Source organism: Eucalyptus grandis, chromosome 3 (genome assembly GCF_016545825.1).
Source record: "Eucalyptus grandis isolate ANBG69807.140 chromosome 3, ASM1654582v1, whole genome shotgun sequence".
Classification (NCBI taxonomy): Eukaryota; Viridiplantae; Streptophyta; class Magnoliopsida; order Myrtales; family Myrtaceae; genus Eucalyptus; species Eucalyptus grandis.
The window spans coordinates 58,391,460-58,409,973 of NC_052614.1; the positions used below are offsets into that span (position 1 = coordinate 58,391,460).

Below are 18,514 nucleotides of genomic sequence, written 5' to 3' on the forward strand. Positions count from 1 at the left end.
TATTATTGAGGTGCACGAGAGAGGGAAACACAGGTTCTCGAAATCATTTTTTTTTCTGTATACCTGACATGTTGACCCGAATTTCAATCTTAATGTCAAAGTATGCTTGTGTGATTTAGTCATACACAATTACTTATATGGGACTAGCGGATTTGCAAAAGGTCATTTTATCACAACTTAATGATGTTGAGTTTCAACCTTTTCAACTTCTCAATTGAAATAATCTTTAACAGTTGGTATTATTGATTGGGTGTCGAGGAGATATCCGACTCAAAAATTCATCTGCATAGGTCAAAGGCCTGAAATTGATCAATTCATAGAGCCATGGCCTTAGATTGAGCCTACTAAAGACAAATTTGTTCAGTTGCACTAGGCAATCTTGGGCCTAGCCGGGCTAAGCTTTGTAACTGAATAACCTTATGTCCACATCCCATCACAAATACACTTTAAACCCATTGGCTCAATCAAACTCGTGACTAATAGAACTATGATTAAATTTAGTTGGAAAGTCACCCCTTGGCCATTGTCTATGGCCAACGCTTGTTTTTTCTTTTTCATTCTCGCACTCGGATTTGTTAGTTTTTAAATCGGCATTTAGTTCTTTTGGTGGGGGTTGACATAGCACTATGTTAGATCTAAGTGGCCATCATGTTAGCATTTATCCATTAAACTATATAGATTCCAACCAAAATAATGTAATCGAAAAAGATCGAAATCTTCAATACCACCAAAGGAATTTAGCAAGCACGGGCTGAAGTACCCAAGAAAATCCCCAATCCTCATCCATAAAGAGCCGTGATGTAGTGTAGGAAGCAAGTTCCTTAGCAAGCAATACATACATTGAACTCCTCAAAACGTTGACCACCTCTATCCAAACTAAAAAAAAAAAAAAAACAAAGATAATCATCCTCAACATAAATTTAGAATAATTTACGAGATTTGATAAAATCATTGCTTACTATTTTAAAATTTAACTCAAGATCTCCAACTTTGAAATCATGTAAGTTTGTTAAGACCATTGCCAAGCGAACATTGAACTCCTCAAAATATCGATCATCTCTATCCAAATTTATAAAAAAAAAAAAAAAACAAAGATAAATGTCCTCAGCATAAATCAACAAAGATAATCATCCTCAACATAAATTTAAAATAATGTGTGAAATTTGGTAAAATCATTGTCTACCGTTTGAAAAGCTTAACTCAAAAGCGTAAATCAACAAAGATAATCATTCTCAACATAAATTTAAAATAACGTATGAATTTGGTAAAATCATTGTCTACCATTTGAAAAGCTTAACTCAAGATCTCATATTTTGATATTACTTGAGCTTATTGAGATTTACGAAAGTTATTTTAAAAACTTAAGTCGTCGTTGGATGAAGACGTGATTTATTATTTAAAATATAAATCCAAAACCATCTCCACCCAAAAAAAAAGAAGAATAATCCGATTTACAAAAAAATCCCTTTTTTGAAAAAAATTTAAATTAATGAATATTTGGCCATAACATGAATCACATGACGGGGGGAGGAGAGACCGAAGATGTGGCTTTGGTTCTCGCTCGCATCGTGAGATCTGGGGCGAAGAGAGATCTAGCCTTCCGCGGTATAAAAAAAAAGGCGCCGGCAACCAAACTTCATCATCATCATCATCGCCACCATCATCGTCAATCATAACTCTCTCTCCCTCTCTCTCTTCTCTCCTCTTCTCCGGGTTCTCCTCCTTGGACACTCGCCTCTTTTCTCGAACCTCCCATCCTCCCCTCTTTTCTCGAACCTCCCATCCTCCCTCTCTCTCTCTCTCCCAACCTTCTTTCTCTCTCTAGAGGCTCGATCTTCTCGGACCTCGTCGCTTTCTTCGGCGCGGAATCTGCCGGCGGAAGGAGGCGGCGGAGGAGGAGGAGGAGGAGGAGGAGGAGCCGCTCGGCGTCGTCCGTTCTCGATCTCGGGCCATTGCCAGCCGGAGCAGCGGGAGATCATTGCCGCTGCTGCAGCTGCTGCGGCGCTTGCTCGCGCGCGCGGTCCGGGGAGGCTCCCGACGAATGGGAGCACGGGCGTAGCGGCGGGAATTGTGCGGAGATTGATTGCTGCCGCGGCGGTGCGATTGGAAGATGCTCTACTTGAAGCAGCCGAGCGCGGTGCTTTGCATGGGGAGCGGCGATAGGTGTTGTTTCGATTGTTGCGCTTCGTGGTGCGGATTGGTCATCGGGTGAAGGAAGGAAGGAAGGCAGGCAGGCAGGAGGAGGAGGAGGAGGAGGAGGTCCCGGCGATTCCCCCCGCGCGCTGCCTGGTGCATGCTCGTCTGGTGATTTCCCCGGAGCCTGTGGCTCGGGGAAGGACCTGAACGGAGGCCGGCGAGGCGGGCGTGCGCGCGTGTGTGTGCGTGTGTTTGCGAAGAATGGCGCTGCGTGCCGGGATGGAGAGCTCGTTCCGCTCTTGCGACGCCTGGATGCAGAAATTCAGGCTCTACGAGACTCGATCGGTAATTTATCTTCTCTCGTATGGATCGGCTAATTTGCTCGTGACTGAGATCTTCTCGATTTGACATTATGTTCTTAGCTCTCGTGATGTTTCCTCGGTAGTTGATGTCGTGGGGACTTGGTTCTAGATCATATCAGCTTAGTTTACTTTGAGTTGCTGACGGTTATATTGATTTGGTCAGCCTTTAGTTGAGCGATGTGGGTGTCAGTTTCGTTAGATTAGACAATAACTTTTGAGGAAATCGGATGAACTTCATTTGAAAGTTGTTTAGTTGTTATATCATTGGCTTGATCGGATAATACCGGCTTCAGTTATTTAACAGCACACTAACGAGGAAGATACAAGATGATCAGGAAGGACCTGAATTAAATCAGTGATCCCCCCTTTTTCTTGTGTCATCTTGAGCATTGCTATTTGAATGGCATTTTGCATTGACAATGGCAATTCAGTCTCCATTATTATAAGCAGCTACTTGAAGTATTGTGATGCTGATGCAAATGCTTGCATATGAATGCATCCAATTCAGATGTATTACCTGATTGTATGGGGAGCGGATTGTCTGTTGCTTTAGCCTTGAGTAGGAATAATTGTCTGCAAAACTTGGAAGAGCTGCTTGGTATTTCTATGGTTCAAATATCGAACTGTAAAAGCATTTTCGCCGTCAGAATCATTGTCATGTTCAAAGTCTTGCTTCCAGCATTTACTTAGCTTCTGTGAACTGGTATGCTCATTTGCTCCCTTAATTCTGATCCGGAAGTTTGGCAGCTAACTCTGCAATTTTCAATGCTACAGATGTTCTACATGATAGGGAGGGATAGGAGTAGGACATATTGGAGAGTCCTTAAGATTGATCGACTTGATCCATCCGAGCTAAACATTCTAGAAGATTCTACCACTTATAGTGAGCGTGAATGTTCTGACCTATTAAGGAGGATACACGAGGGTAACATATCTACTGGAGGATTGAAGTTTGTGACTACTTGCTACGGGATAGTTGGTATGTGAAATTTTTCTTGTTATAGCTGCGTTCCTCTTAACTGTCTGTTATTATCACAAGACAACTCATTGTTATCTCATTACAGGGTTCATTAAATTCTTAGGACCTTACTACATGCTGCTAATAACAAAGCGAAGGGAGATAGGTGCCATCTGTGGTCATACTGTTTATGCCATCTCTGAGAGTGAGATGATTCCTCTTCCAAATTCCACAGTTCGTTCCAATCTACCTAATTCGAGGGATGAAGACAGGTCAATTTCTACCCTGTGTTCATGTGTAGATCTCATGGTTTTTTTTTCTTAAGGAAATTGAAAAGAGACATTCCTCTATGTTAGGTCTAGCATATGCAATGTTTATGCTATGTTCACCATGTGTGTGTGTGTGTGTGTATAAATGTCTGTATGAAGAAGATGTACTTGCATAATTATTTCTTCAGTAGTAACTGGACCTTGGTTGCCTGAGACCCCGCAGGTGCAAGTGTGACGTGCTGATTTGGGACAATTATGGTTCACAGTCTATTTTTGGTATTAAGAGATTACTGTTCCATTCTAGTGAACAGATTGCCAATGAAGTTGCTAGCATCATCTCACACAAACTTTAGCTGAGAAAATTGGTTTGAGAAATGGTTGTCAAAATTGATCTGAACACTTCTGTTCTTTTGGGGTGGGGTGGTGTGGGTGACATTTACTGTTTTATTGTGCTTCAGCTACTGTTGCTAGTGTTCAAACTACCATCTCATCTGCTGCCAGTGTCTTTTGCAGAAACTTTGACCACTTAATTTTTTGTTTTTGTGTTTCTTCCTCTCATGTATTAGATACAAGAGGCTCCTATGCACAATGGACCTCACCAAGGACTTCTTTTTTAGCTACTCATACCATGTTATGCGTAGTCTACAAAAGAACTTTTGTGATAATGAAGCGGGGCACGTTCTCTATGAGACCATGTTCGTCTGGAACGAATTCTTAACTCGGGAAATTCGGAATCACCTCAAAAACACGCTGTGGACGGTTGCTCTAGTGTATGGTTTCTTTAAACAGGTGAGGAATAAATATTGTTAAGATGATATAATATTCTAAGAATTGATGAGCTTTCCAATGTTGTCATTCAAAATTTTTATCCTGTTAAAAGCCGCCATTATTAACTTGGATTTGTCCCAACACAGTTTTTAAAAGGGAAAATATGCTGTTTTACGATTTCCTTGTAGACTTTGGTTGTGATGAATGGCACCCTCTACCTTTTCCATGCTTTTGAAAGATTGTTATTTGATTTTCTTATTCAACTCATACTGATGACTCGTGGTATTTTGATTCTAGGCTACACTTTCTATTGCAGGAAGAGACTTCACATTGACTCTTATTGCAAGACGTTCACGACATTATGCTGGCATGAGGTTGGAACTTTATACTAATGCTATTTCGATTTTTGTTCCAAATTCTTTGAGATACCTTCAGCCATCTGTAACGTATTTTATGATGAGTTTGGGACTATTTCCTCCTCATATGCAGATAACCTTTCGCTGTTATACATGTGTCTGGCATCCATTATATCTCATTCCATGCTCGTTCTATTTAACTCTTTAGGTACCTAAAACGAGGGGTGAATGAAAAGGGCAAAGTAGCTAATGATGTGGAGACAGAACAGATCGTGTATGAAGGTGTCCCTGAAGGTTTTCCCATGCAAGTAACTTCTGTTGTCCAGAATCGTGGGTCAATCCCTCTTTTCTGGTCACAAGAAACTTCCCGTTTGAATCTTAAACCAGATATAATAGGTAGGCTCTTGTACTTAATTTGATTTAGACACGGTGCTTATATAATGTAGATTTACGACAACTTTTCCTGCATTCAGTGTCGAAAAAGGACCAGACTTACGAAGCCACCCGACTTCATTTTGAAAATCTTGTCAGCAGATATGGGAATCCTATAATTATTTTGAATCTGATTAAGGTAAGTCTGCACTTTTCTGTGTATGAAGGGTCTAATTTTGTTGATGATATTTCTTAATGTTGTTGTTGTTTCATTCTTTTTCTTGACATGCCGCCACATGTGTGCGCTCTCTTCCTTTTATTCTTTCTAAACATGCCATCAACATTGCAAAGTGGGGGCCTAGATACGGTCAAGTACCTAGCCTTTTACTTTTGCTAGATCTAACAAATGAGTGCTTTTACCCTATCATCATCCCTTCATCACCATCCTATGAATTCTTATTGCTGACAGACGGAAGAGAAGAAGCCCCGAGAATCCAAACTCCGTGCAGAGTTTGCCACTGCAATTGATTTTATCAATAAAGACTTGCCTGAGGAAAATCGTCTGAAATTTCTTCACTGGGATCTACACAAGCATTCTCGGAGGTGAACATTTTATGAGCTTGAGTCATGGCCATTTTCCTATATTAATGTTCTTTCTTGTGAAATCTGATCTATTCTAAAAGTGTTTTTCTCATTCTCTTTCCTCACAGCAAAGCTACAAACGCACTGTTTACTTTGGGCAAAGTGGCCACTTATGCGTTAACGTTAACAGGTTTCTTCTATTGTCAAGTATCACCAACCTGGAGACCTGATGATTGTCTGAAACAGTCTTCTTCAGAGTAAGTGAAGGAACCGTCTAAGTTACTTAATATGTGAATGATCAGTGCTGAAACCATCATCATTAGGAAGACAGTCAATACTCTAAAGCTTTAGTGTTGATTCTTTTCATGCCAAAGCTTTTAGTTTGTAGTAATTTCTCGAATGAGTGTGTATCATCTAAAACAAGGAGTCCTCTCTTTCACGTCATTTTTATTGTATCACTTAATGAGTAACTCTTGCTTGTTACCATTGTTGGATGCAAACATGAATTTTCTGTTTGGGTGTTTGTAAAGTTGTTCTTCACTTTATGTGCTGAATTTGATAATTCCTCATTTCTGGTTTCAAGTACATCTTATAAATCCATGGATGGGTAGTATGCATCGTCAGTGTCATTCTGTTGTATTTTGCGCATGGTTCTGATTTCCTCTTGGCATGTAATTGGTGCGAATATGATGCAGGAAAGTTAATAATAGTGGCTTGAGTTCAATGGATCTTGGTGAAAACGAAAATGATGTGGGAGATCTTCTAGAGAGAAAACCTAGTGAAGGTGACGACTTAATAAATGGAAATCATTCTGGAAAGCCTCCGATGTTCCAAAGAGGGGTACTAAGAACCAATTGCATTGATTGTCTGGATCGAACAAATGTTGCACAATACGCATACGGGTTGACTGCTCTAGGTCACCAACTTCATGCTCTTGGAGGTATAGACTGCCCCAAAATAGACCTTGATGCTCCTTTAGCCGATGAATTGATGGGTTTCTATGAGAGTATGGGGGACACACTTGCTCATCAATATGGTGGCTCAGCGGCTCATAACAAGGTATTATAATGTAAAAGTTGCTTTCCTAGCATATGGATCAAACCTTCAAAAGGTGGTTCATCCTAGGATATGCATGCATAGTGTCTGTTTGACTATATTCAGGCATTGCTCAGATTTTTGGAGGAATTCCCCTCTCAAATATTCTCTTCATGATTCTTTTCATTATCCAGTGATGAAATTAATGAAACTGATTAACATGCATTATGCCATTACTTGCTTGTGTGTCCAATCTTGAGTGGCGTGTAAGAAATAACCCATAGACATCTTAAATTAACAATGAATCTCAGGCAAGCAATGATGAATTTCTCTTTGCCTTTTTTGCATCAGAATCTCTCTTTTTGTTTAGAATTGCTAACACTGCAGTTCAAACATTTTGGCTTGCTTAAAACTTTTGAGATAGCCTTATCATGAAATTCTCAATTTCAAGGGTAACTGAGACAACTGCAATATCTGTATTGTAGTTTCTCATGGTTGCTCAGGGTTTTTATTTAAGTCGTGTTTGTGGTTAAAAGCTCTCTACTCGTTCTTCTTCAACATTCATCCTAGTATTTTTTTTCTTACAAAATATTTCAGAAATTCCGACTATGCAGAATGTTTCGGTTAAAATTTGTGAAGGATTTGGCTTTTAGCAGTGAGTAATTGCTGCTTCTTTCATCTGCAAGATGTTGTGAAGTTTACTTGTCGAACTTTTGACGTCTGCAGATATTCTCTCAGAGACGGGGTCAGTGGAAAGCAGCCACTCAATCTCAAGAGTTCTTCAGAACTTTGCAACGATATTACAACAATGCTTACATGGATGCTATGAAACAGGATGCAATTGATGTGTAAGCTTCTTCTAATATGAGTGCTTGGCTTTCTTTGTGCTCTTTGACAGGCTGGATGAGTTTTATTAGACTTTTAGTACCTAATGCTGCTGCATTGCATGGATTGTTTCGAGTACGGTAGGCCAACTGAATTCTGCTTTCTTTGCTAAAACATGGAGTCCTGTAGCCTTAAGCAGGGATGGAGTTAGAACATTTTGGCTGTGGGTGCATTAACATAATGGTGAAATTAATTTCAGATAAATTAAGCTTAATTTACTATATGCATTTCAGTGCATCATACTTCAGAAATCCTACTAAACTCTGGGCAAAATTCTAAATGATAGACAGAAACGTGAACCATGATATGAGTTTTTGTGGATTGATGTTAATGGGCTGAGATTTTGGAGGGATTAACACAAAATTTTTTTACAAAGAGCTGCCCCTACTATTGATGCCTAGGCACCATTCCTGGGCTCAATGATAATTTACTTCAAGAATGTTCTCAGTGATAATCATATGTTGTGGGTGTGCTCAATGTAGCTTTCCTTTTCACCATTATTTATGTACAAACTGATTTTTGCTCTTCCAGAAGAAATTCAATCGACGGGTTGTTTTGTCTTATGAAGTCTATGTCTGAACAATTTTGCCAGATTTTTGGGGAATTTTCAGCCAGATATTGATAAGCCTGCAGTGTGGGAGCTGGATTCTGACCAGCCCTCTGATTCTGGGAGGAATGGACAGACGGATGTCAATGAAGATGGAAGGTACTTGTATTTTGCTGGCTTAGCACACCTGAGTTCATAGATGTCAGTTAGGATTTTGAATAACATATCATTTAATCATGTATCTTTTCTTTGTAGATTGGATAACCACATATCTTAAAACAAACGTATTTTATGCTAAACGTAGTGATTTGGCAATGACCTGCTATTTCTCATCAAGAGGAGAAAGATCAAAAGTATACTAAAACGTAATTATTCAGGAAAGTGGATTCTTACTCGAATCTGATTCATTCTGTGAATGGGTAAAAAAGGGGGATTGAGGAAGCTTGTGATGTATTTTCAGTTAAATTTGGGGGATAACTGTTCTCACAGTTCTGACTTTTGTTATCTGGTAAATTAGTTTGATATGATTGTTAAGACTTAAGGGCTATAACATTTGTAGGTCAATTTTCAAAAGATGCATGTCAGATGGAAATATTCTTCGAAAAACAAACCCATCCATGTCGACCACAAAGATCGATCCAGAGAAGTATTGTGCTTCAGTTTTACCTGACCGATCAGAGGGAGCAAGGAGAGTACTCAGCGAGTCGTCACCTGACATTTCAACCTCAGAGAGCGAAATAACATTTTCAAGGTTTGGTTATTTCATCTTTTCCTCACATATCAACATTTCCATCTAAATTGTTCAGTTGCCTAGGATACTACTCATGCACAACAGCCTAGGAGAAGTTGATTAAAATTTCATTCTGCTGGCTGGGGATGCTAGAATGAGTTTGTTTTGATTGACCGAGCTGTTTTGTGAAGTATGGGGTGTTCTCTGTTGGATTAAACAAAATCTATGGTACTTCATACCGCATAGCCATATGCCATCTGTTTGACTTCATCTATTGTGTCAAGTTAAGGCATTTGAAGATCGTTTCCATCTTTTTGTCTGTGCCTTATGGTGGTTAATTCTTTGAGGATTTTTCTTCTGGACTTTTTCAAAAACACTAAATTTGTGACATTATATTGTGGGATTGATGCTGGTACATTATAAATGTTGAGGCGGTGAACTGCTCAAGTGAATCTCTTTTCTTGAGGTTTTCATTTGGTTTCAAAAACAAAATTAGAAAATTAACCAAAAAGGCCTTTAAGCCATAAATTCAGGTCTTATCAATTCTTGCTTTTTAACTTATTTTTTATTGATAGATAAAATTTCCTGGGATTCAAACCTGTTGGGTGAGAGCCGAGTATTTTAACCATCCTGACTACTATGGAAGATTCTTGCTGTACTTAATATCAGATATGGAGAATATGGGGCTAAGGAAGTAAAGTTTATGCATGAAATAGTCACTTGTATTGCTATGTAGATGTGTGTCTACTGGTCTAGATGGGATTTAAAGCTCTATCCGTCGTGAAGATTCTCCCTACTGATGTATTCACACGTCTACTGTTCCGCTTCCGCATGACTAATTTTTGGGTCACTGTATCAAGACTTGTCTCATGTGGCATCCGTGGCAATGCTTTGAGGGGTCTGGCTTGCACTTCATGTGTGATTCTGCGCTATTTGCTAAATGACAAGTGGCAAAACCTTAATTCCATTGGCATACACTGCATGCTTATAATGCATCTTTGTTTAGGTACACCCCTTCAATGCCTCGGAGACAGCTATTTGGAGATGCACAGCGAGAAAACAATCATATTCACTACACTGAGTATGGAGATTCATCAAGTTGCTCCAACTTTGTTGATCTAGATTGGCTCTCATCATCAGGAAACTCATGTGAGGAGGAGCCTTACGAAAGGTAAATTCATGTTCTTGGAGCTTCAAAGTTGAAATGGTAGAACATGACTTAGCTGCATGAAAAAGACTAATTGATCAGTGGGTTCATGATAAGTTCCTCACCTAAGAAAGGGTTATTTTGGATGATATAGAGGCCATATTGGCCAGCACAAATTGCTGTATGTTAAAATATCACAGCAAGGACTTCCTACCTATGTCCCTCTTTGGCTAACTTCTGGTGTCTTTGAAGAGTTCCACTTTCGCTCTGTGTATCGTTCTTGGCATCAGACTGTATAGCTACGTAAATACTTTAACACACCGAATATAAGGATGTATATGCTCTCTTACAGATGACCATCTATGACTGTTGGCCCGTTTACATTTCGAGTTGGATGTGATCTTAGTATATAGATTCACTATGGAAGAACTATTTGTTAACAAAGTCATCTATAGGTCATCAATACTCATAAGCTCTCCAGTTGCTGGATTGTCATCAGAGAATGTCATGTATGGAATTGGGGCAACCCCATCTACAAGTGATTCCAGCATGAAGGTCAGTGCCCTTCCTCAAGGTTCTAGCAACCGCTTTTCAGAAATCAACTCTTGTTGACTCTTAATGGTGAGACACCATTTAAATGTGACTTTCAATTCTGAAGCATTCCAGTAGTAAGGGGACAAATGACTTCTGCTTGCAGGACTCTAACCTGCTTTATGTACCTTAGCTTAGAATAATGCACAGGTGTTTAACTAATCTGTTGTTCAGATATGGTCTTTACTTCAAACAATGTAGATTGATAAATGTGCTCAGGGATATGATTTTCGTCTGAAATGGATAATTTCCACAGCCTCCATTGAGTGGCTCTTGTTAAACTGTACCTGTCGAATGGTTGAAAGTCCACCGAGATTATGATCCTTATAGTTTTTATGTATTAGCCTCTTTTGCCTTATTTATTATGCCGTGAAGACTGAGTAGAATGGTTAGCTAGTACAGGAATTAAGGGGTCAAATTCTGAGTGTTAGAACTAAGGCTTGCAACTTCATTGTAAAATAGTTGGGACAAATGGTCCATGGACTCTAGCTCGATGTGTGATATGGTCCCTAAACTTTCAATTTGTTCAATTTACTCCCTAAACTTTATCCCAATATGCAATGTCGTCTCTGAACTTTTAATTTATTCAATGTGGTCCATGAACTATTGGTACATGTTTAATTTAGTCTTTGCACTTTATGAAAATATTCAATATTGTCCCTAAACTTGAATTCATATAAAGACCACATCAAACATATTCATATAGTTTAGGGACTAAATTCAACTTGTACCGAAAGCTCAGGGACCACATTAAATAAATAAAAAGTTTAGGGACCACATTGCGCATTGGGCCAAAGTTCAAGGACCATTTGTGCAATAACCCAAAATAGTTATTTGTGTCAAGTTTTTATGAACCTTCTGGAACAACAAATCGATATTGTGTTGGACAACTCCATGGTGTTCGGCTAATACTTTTTATTTTATAACCCTAATCAGATTGTAGTGAACTTTTCATATAATAAATTGGTTTGTTCTTGTCTTGTGCCATGGCTCAATTAATGCCTTGCTGCATGCTCCAGTTGACCTAATTATTTCAATTCCCTTGAGAGTTGAAACTTACTAAGCATGGTAGCACTGAGAGCCATCTAGAGTTAATCGTGAGATTTTTCCTTGGAACAACCCTAAACACGTGCGATGGAGCGTGACAGTAAATCTAATAAATGAAATGTCATGGAATGGTCTAATCCACGGATAGTGTGTACGAGCGTGAATGCACTTGAGGTATACCCTGCACCTGTTAAAAATATGATCATTTTGTAAACGGAAGTTCTATTACTGTTTGCTTGGACTCCTTCACCTTAAAATCGTCTCAGTGCTGATACTATCGAACTGAGCCAACTAGTAGGTGATTTAGTGTTTAGTCATGTACTCTATGAATTCTCGCGATGGTACCGTGATGGTCCTTAGAACCTCTCTAGCATGCAACAGGGGTGACGAGAGTTGTTAGTATTGTTTAGTTCAAAAGGGCGACGGGGATTTGCTTTTCTCTAAGTTTTTTATGACCGTGATGGTCCTTAGAACCTCTCTAGCATGCAACAGGGGTGACGAGAGTTGTTAGTATTGTTTAGTTCAAAAGGGCGACGGGGATTTGCTTTTCTCTAAGTTATTTATGCTTGTCCTTTCGGACAAGGGATGTTCTTTTTTCATCATATTGTGTGTGAAGAGAACCCTTTTCATGCCAGTGACCATTGCTATTTTTAGAATTTATCACGCCATTCCGTAACGATAAACTATTTGACTTTGTTCTGAATGGCATAGCTATTACTTCTCTCTCCAGGGAAGGGAGCATGCTGCAACTGAGCTATCGTATCATTACTCCCATAATTCTGATGTGTTGGAGGAATTTTCAGATGGCTTTGTACAATGGGTAACCTATGGAGAGGCGCTTTGTACAATGGGTAACCTATGGAGAGGCGCTCTGCCACTGAAGCCCAGCTGATTCCCTGAAGGTTCTTCTCGCGTTCCCTTTTTAGAACTTGTTCCGATCTATACAGAGTTGATGCATCGAATGGGGGTAATAGGAGATGGTATCACGAACAAAGAGGACTCGGGGAAGAAAAAAGGGGGATCGCCTTCGATACTTCCGTCATTCCTCCTGGTCGAGACCTGATTGATTAGTACAAAAGAGTAAATAGCAACGGTTAGAATTCTTTCTGGAGCTCTGCATTTCCGTCTACTCAACAATTTCATCCGGGACTCAGTAGGTTCGAACTTGTAAATATCTGTCTGCTTTCACTTTGCGAGCTCCACTTCTTTAAGCTGCAGATAATTGATTCTTTATTCCTTGATGATCCTACTTGCATCTACGTGCCAATATTAGCTGTCGAGGTACTAGAGCCTCTCCAGTTGTCAAAATGCTGTCATTTTTAGGCATATATGCATGCGAATAGTACTCCCTCTTCATTATCGTAGCCAAAGCTCTCAGGTTGTGTTTTACCATATGAGTTGACAAGTCGATTGCTGAAAGAACTTGTGGATTTTTGCTAGCCGACACAAAGTTCTTTGGTATAAGAAAATGTGGCAAGCGAATCTTCCTTTTGGTCGAAGTTGGCCAAAACGAGCATGAGCCTTAATGTCTATATTTGGTAGGCTGATGGTCATCTGCATAGTGAATCATCACTCTTACCCAGGAAGCAATCTGTTGAAGCCACACATACATCTACCTGTTACGGAAATTCTAACGAGTTTTTCCTGAAATGTGTAGTCTGACAAACGGCACACAAGAGTTACGGACATCAAAGGCCGAGGCTTGAGTTCATATTGTGGGAACAATAAGGCGTTACCTTTGTTGTGCAGCTCATTCCCATCCCGGATCGCTGCTGAGCCTGTTGAATTCAGACTGAAAGCTTGTTCTTCGAACGCCATTAGGAAAGTGGGACGAGGCTGTTGATACCTCGCTTTCCCTCTTAGGCAACAGTTTAGACTCTCATTCAAATGACGCAACGCCACCCAAGGGGGACAATTTTGGACCTCGCAGAGATCGTCTCGTTAGTCTCACGTGTTTCCTGTAATCTTGACTAGTCCATTCAACCACTCTCCCCGTGAAAGCAGGGCCGCTTTTTGGTTATTTGGTCCGAAAGCAGGGCGCTGCCTTAATGTTCCCTTTTCCAAGTTGTGAACCCGTGACACTCCCGCTTGGAGGGTCCAGAACAGAGGTGGCAATCTGACAGTTCCAGCATTTAAGGCAGACCACTGGGCGAGCGTGGCTTTGGTGGGACCACGCGGCTTGCTCATCCATCGACACAGGAAACGCTACTTTTTTCCAGTTGACCCGGACCGGAGAAGCTAAATTCTTAATCTGTGCCGGGTTTTAGATGAGCAAGTCTTGCATGTACACAGATCATATGGGCCCATCCCATCTCAACTATTAAACTGTTTGTTTCCACATCGGGCTACTATATTTGATGAATGAAATTAAGTGAATTAATGTACACCGGGTGCATGTGCTTAGTTTTTCGTTTTATAACACACTTTTTCAAGTCTGCCGATGTTGGTTTCAAGCCCCATTTGGTCGGGACAGGCCTGCAGGGCGCTACGGGTGCCAAGCCACCATTAAGTCCGATCTAGTATATGCTAAGGCCTATGGCAAATTTGACCAAAAAGAAAAAAAAGGACTATGGCCATACTAATTCGGATTGGGCCAGATCCTAACAAGGGCCATTTTCCCCAAACCAGCCAACTAAATCCTTTCCAGTTGAAGCAGAGCCAAGCCCGCGGCCCCAATGGGTTAATCAAGTAGACATATCGGTGGAAGTAGTTACAGACCATTTCATTCACCTTCTTTGTCACCTGCAGGAAAACAAACAGTTAATGCATATTACTCTTTTGCATGCACCAATTGAATTTAAAGATAGAGTGTTATTATGGGAAGAAATACAAAAAGTCAATGCTGCCACTACACTACCATGGTTATATATGGCGGATTTTAATGAAATTTTATATCCCTGGGAGAAAGTAAGGAAGAAGGAGGCAGAACACTACAGGCTCACAGCATTTCGAGACTTCTTACATGCTTGTTCTCTCATGGATTTGGAATCAAAGGGGTGTGTTTTCACTTGGAATAATCGAAGAGAAGGGGAGGAATTAGTGAAAAAGAGGCTAAATAGGGCGTTATCTACAATGGAGTGGAGAATTGAATATCCAAATGCGGAAGTGGTAGCCATGCCAGCTATTGGATCAGACCATAGCCCCCTGCTTTTGTTAGTCTTCCCAAGAAGGAAAAACAGGAAAAAAGAATTCCGATATGAGGCCTTTTGGGATGAAGACGAGGAATGTGAGCAAATAGTAAAAATAGCCTGGTGTAATTCAGCTTCTACTGGAGCAGACTTAGTTGAGAAACTCAGACAAATGTCAAACCAATTAGCTTAATGGAGCAAAAAAAGTTTCCCTAATGCACAAAAAAGAGTAGAAATGCTGAGAAATGAACTTCAGTACTTGCAAACAGGCTCGAGTTATCTGAGGACAGCTAGAGAATCAAACAGTTGCAAAAAGAGGTAGAACATTTATGGAGACAGGAGGAAATGTACTAGGGTATGCGATCAAGGGTGAACTGGCTAAAATGGGGCGATAGGAACATGAAATTTTTTCATGCAATAACCATTCAAAAGAGGACTTATAACCGAATCTCTATGCTTAAAGATGCAGCTGGAACTTGGGTCAGAGATGAAAATACTCTCAAGAATATGACATGTGAGTTTTTTTACTAATTTTTATACCACAGTGGGACCTAGAAACTTCCAGCCTATTCTAAACAACATACCTATCTTGGTTGACACTACTATGAATCAAAAACTATCAGAATTTGTCACCATGCAGGAAATTACAGCAGCTACTTATCAACTAGGGGCTTCTAAGGCCCCTGGACCGGATGGAATTAATGGGATATTCTTCCAAAATCACTGGCAGGTTATCAACCACGACTTGTTCACAGAGATTCAACAATTCTTTGAGACTAGAATACTTAACCTTAACCTAAACAAAACCGCTATCGTCCTTATTCCCAAAATACCTAACTCTGAAAAGCTGGAACAATTTTGCCCAATCAGTCTTTGCAACTTTGCATACAAAATCATTTCTAAAATCCTCACAAACTGGCTCAAACCGTTGCTTCCAGATCTAATAACAGCAGAACAAAGTGCCTTTGTAGAGGAATGCAAATTCAAGACAACATCCTGATTGTGCAGGAAGTTCTACACAAAGTAAGAACTAGAGAAAGGAAGAAAGCGGTTCCAAGCAGTTCTAAAATTAGACATGCAAAAGGCATATGATCGAATAGAATGAGACTTTCTTAAAGAATGCCTTACAAAGATCTGTTTCTGTGGAAAATGGGTACAGTGGATCATGCAGTGTGTCTATGGTCTCCTTCAGTATAAGATTCAATGGAGATCCTACACCATATTTCAAGCCAACCTGAGGAATCTGTCAAGGGGATCCGCTTTCCCCCTATCTCTTTATTATAGTGGCTAATGTCCTCTCCTATAAGATGAAAGAAGCTATAGTAGCTGGGTCTCTCAGGGGAATAAAGTTAAACTGAAATTGCCCTACACTCTCCCATCTACTATTCGCGGATGATTATATATTCTTCCTTAATGGAACGGTCCTAGAATGTCAAAATATGGCATCCATCTTACATAAATATTGTTATGCTTCAGGACAAGCCATAAACTTAAACAAATCAGGCATCTATTTCAGCAAAGGTTGTCCGAACAGCTTAAAGAGGAATATGGCAGCAGAGTTGAGAGTTCCAGAGATTCTTAAAACAGGTAAATAAATGAGAGTTCCGTCAGATTGGGGTGCTACCAAGAAGGATATGTTTGCATGGATTCTTGCAAAGGTCAACATGAAATTGGAGAGTTGGAAAGAAAACCTGTTATCAAAAGTAGGAAAAGAAATACTTATTAAATCTGTGGTGCAGGCGATTCCTCAATATGCGATGTCAGTGTTTAAAATCCCAGTATCCATTTGCAAAGCTATAGAAAAACAAATAGCTAATTTCTGGTGGAGGAATAGCAATAAATCAACTGGTTTACATTGGAAAAGATGGAAAACCTTAAAGGCTTTGAAGAAGGAAGGGGGACTTGGCTTTAAAGACCTCAATGCATTTAATTAAAGCGATGTTAGGTAAACAAACATGGCGAATGTCCCAACATCCAGAAACTCTTGGGAGCAGAATTATGAAGGGGTTATACTACCCTAATTGCGAGTTTTGGCAAACAGGGAAAGGATCAAATTCTTCATGGGGATGACAAAGTCTACTAACAAGGATAGATGTTATTGCCCCACAACTTAGGTGGGTGGTAGGAAACGGAAAAAAGAATCTCCATTAGAGAAGACAAATGGCTTAAAAACGGACCTATAGGTGGCACAAGAACCAGAAATGAGCCACGCAAAGTTGCTGAGTTAATAGAAATGGAAACAACGCGATGGAATGAAAACCTGCTGAGGACTATGTTCGATGAGTAGTTAGTAATGGAGATCAAAAGCATACCTATAGGCCTCCCCTCTACAGAAGATAAACTAGTTTGGACGGGTAATAAGTCGGGAAATTATACAGTGAGAAGTGGTTACCACAGTCACCGGAGTAATAAAGTCAATCCACAATCATCCACTCCAACCACATCTTACCAACCAAAACCAGAATTGTGGAAGCTTATCTGGAAGTCGGTAATTACACCCAAGATTAAATTCTTCCTATGGAATGCATGTTAGAACGCATTGCCAACCATGGAAAACTTGTTCAAGAGGAAAGTAGTATCTGCCCCAACTTGTCCAATTTGCAAACTTGAACCAGAAACAGTAGAGCACACCCCGTTACTGTGTCCATGGACGTCTCTGATCTGGAATGCCTATTCCCTATAAGAACAAATAACAAGAGTAGGGTTAACCCGCTTTGATGAATGGGAACTTAAAATTAGAGAAGGTCCACGGAGCACACCAACATTTGCCTAGCTCGGATTGGTCCTATGGTGGATTTGGAAGGACAAAAACCATTTTATATTTCGGCAAAACCCCCTGAACCCGCTTAGTACCCCATTCAATGCTTCAACATCACATGACAGTTTTGCGAATTGGAATGTAAAGCAGGCGAAATATTAGAAACAGGGCACCTCAGCTCAAAAGTGGCAACCTCCAAACCTTGGCACATTCCTCATTAATATTGACGCCTCCTTTGTAACTAAAATTTCTCAAAGTGGGGACTGTGTGAATACAGAAAAATCCCCATCAGCTCTCCTAGGGGACCTCTTCCAAAAGCAACCCGATGAACCCCCAAGCCCCTCCACTATACCAGAACCGAATTCAAGTAAATCAACAGCCGAGCCAGTCTGGAGAAACATCGATTCACTTGCATTTGCTTCCTGGAGATGCCAATGGGTACCCAACAAATCCATTCCAGGGCACACTCATCCTGAAGCTGAACAAAACAGAGGGCCTGAGCAAAAACACTACCTTGTCTCCTTGGAAGATGACTCGTCTGAAACAAATGAAAACCTAATATCTGAGGTATATAGTAAAGAGAGGCTCAGTTGGGTCAGAGAACTTACTTGTGAGCAATGGACGAGACCGGAATCCCCCTTGACAAATGACTGCTTCCAACTAGGAAACTACCCTACCTTTGAGGATGACAGAACAACAGCCCAAACCACCGTAAATCACACCCACGATGAAGGCCTGAGCCGTAGTACTGCCAATTTCCCGAATCCAGCCTCTCCAGCCGACGATTCTCACATGAGTCCCTCAGATCTAACTTGCAGATCCTCTATATTCATTTTCTTAATT

At 40.3% G+C, this 18,514-nt stretch overlaps 1 protein-coding gene and 2 long non-coding RNA genes across 10 annotated transcripts; 1 reads left to right on the plus strand and 2 right to left on the minus strand.

Annotated features, from left to right (window-relative positions):
- Nucleotides 1-1,778: 1,778 nt before the first annotated feature.
- LOC104437959 (phosphoinositide phosphatase SAC3) lies at nt 1,779-13,204 on the plus strand. 7 transcript variants are annotated; one of them, XR_724531.3, is made up of 17 exons: nt 1,779-2,481; nt 3,273-3,477; nt 3,563-3,728; nt 4,292-4,514; nt 4,791-4,867; nt 5,058-5,245; nt 5,323-5,420; nt 5,691-5,824; nt 5,932-6,060; nt 6,499-6,862; nt 7,565-7,686; nt 8,316-8,429; nt 8,830-9,021; nt 10,007-10,171; nt 10,603-10,768; nt 12,516-12,620; nt 12,652-13,204. XR_724531.3 is itself a non-coding variant. In XM_010051017.3 (17 exons), exons 1-17 carry the CDS (start codon nt 2,398-2,400, stop codon nt 12,664-12,666), a joined length of 2,481 nt encoding a protein of 826 aa, XP_010049319.2. In that variant the 5' UTR covers nt 1,779-2,397; the 3' UTR covers nt 12,667-13,204. The 7 variants fall into 7 exon arrangements, 6 of the variants coding, with proteins under 6 accessions (XP_010049319.2, XP_010049322.2, XP_010049320.2 ...); XM_010051017.3 differs by having other exon boundaries at nt 10,603-10,702; XM_010051020.3 differs by having other exon boundaries at nt 10,603-10,702; nt 12,589-12,620.
- Nucleotides 12,459-12,767, minus strand: LOC120292180. The gene is made up of 2 exons (XR_005549929.1): nt 12,642-12,767; nt 12,459-12,610 (listed from the first exon to the last, which is right to left on the minus strand). It is a non-coding gene; the product is annotated as an uncharacterized LOC120292180 (long non-coding RNA).
- Nucleotides 13,205-14,467: 1,263 nt separating the features above from the next.
- On the minus strand, nt 14,468-18,494 carry LOC120291332. Of its 2 annotated transcripts, none has more exons than XR_005549333.1 (3): nt 18,280-18,494; nt 17,677-18,149; nt 14,468-17,590 (listed from the first exon to the last, which is right to left on the minus strand). It is a non-coding gene; the product is annotated as an uncharacterized LOC120291332 (long non-coding RNA). The 2 variants fall into 2 exon arrangements; XR_005549332.1 differs by having other exon boundaries at nt 17,673-18,149.
- Between the last annotated feature and the right edge of the window lie 20 nt (nt 18,495-18,514).

Coding starts and splice junctions, on each gene's coding strand:
- LOC104437959 (XM_010051016.3), top strand. CDS start 2,398: ATGGCGCTGCGTGCCGGGATGGAGAGCTCGTTCCGCTCTTGCGACGCC. Junction 6,863..7,564: donor GCTCAGCGGCTCATAACAAG/GTATTATAATGT, acceptor TGACGTCTGCAG/ATATTCTCTCAGAGACGGGG. Junction 9,022..10,006: donor AGCGAAATAACATTTTCAAG/GTTTGGTTATTT, acceptor ATCTTTGTTTAG/GTACACCCCTTCAATGCCTC.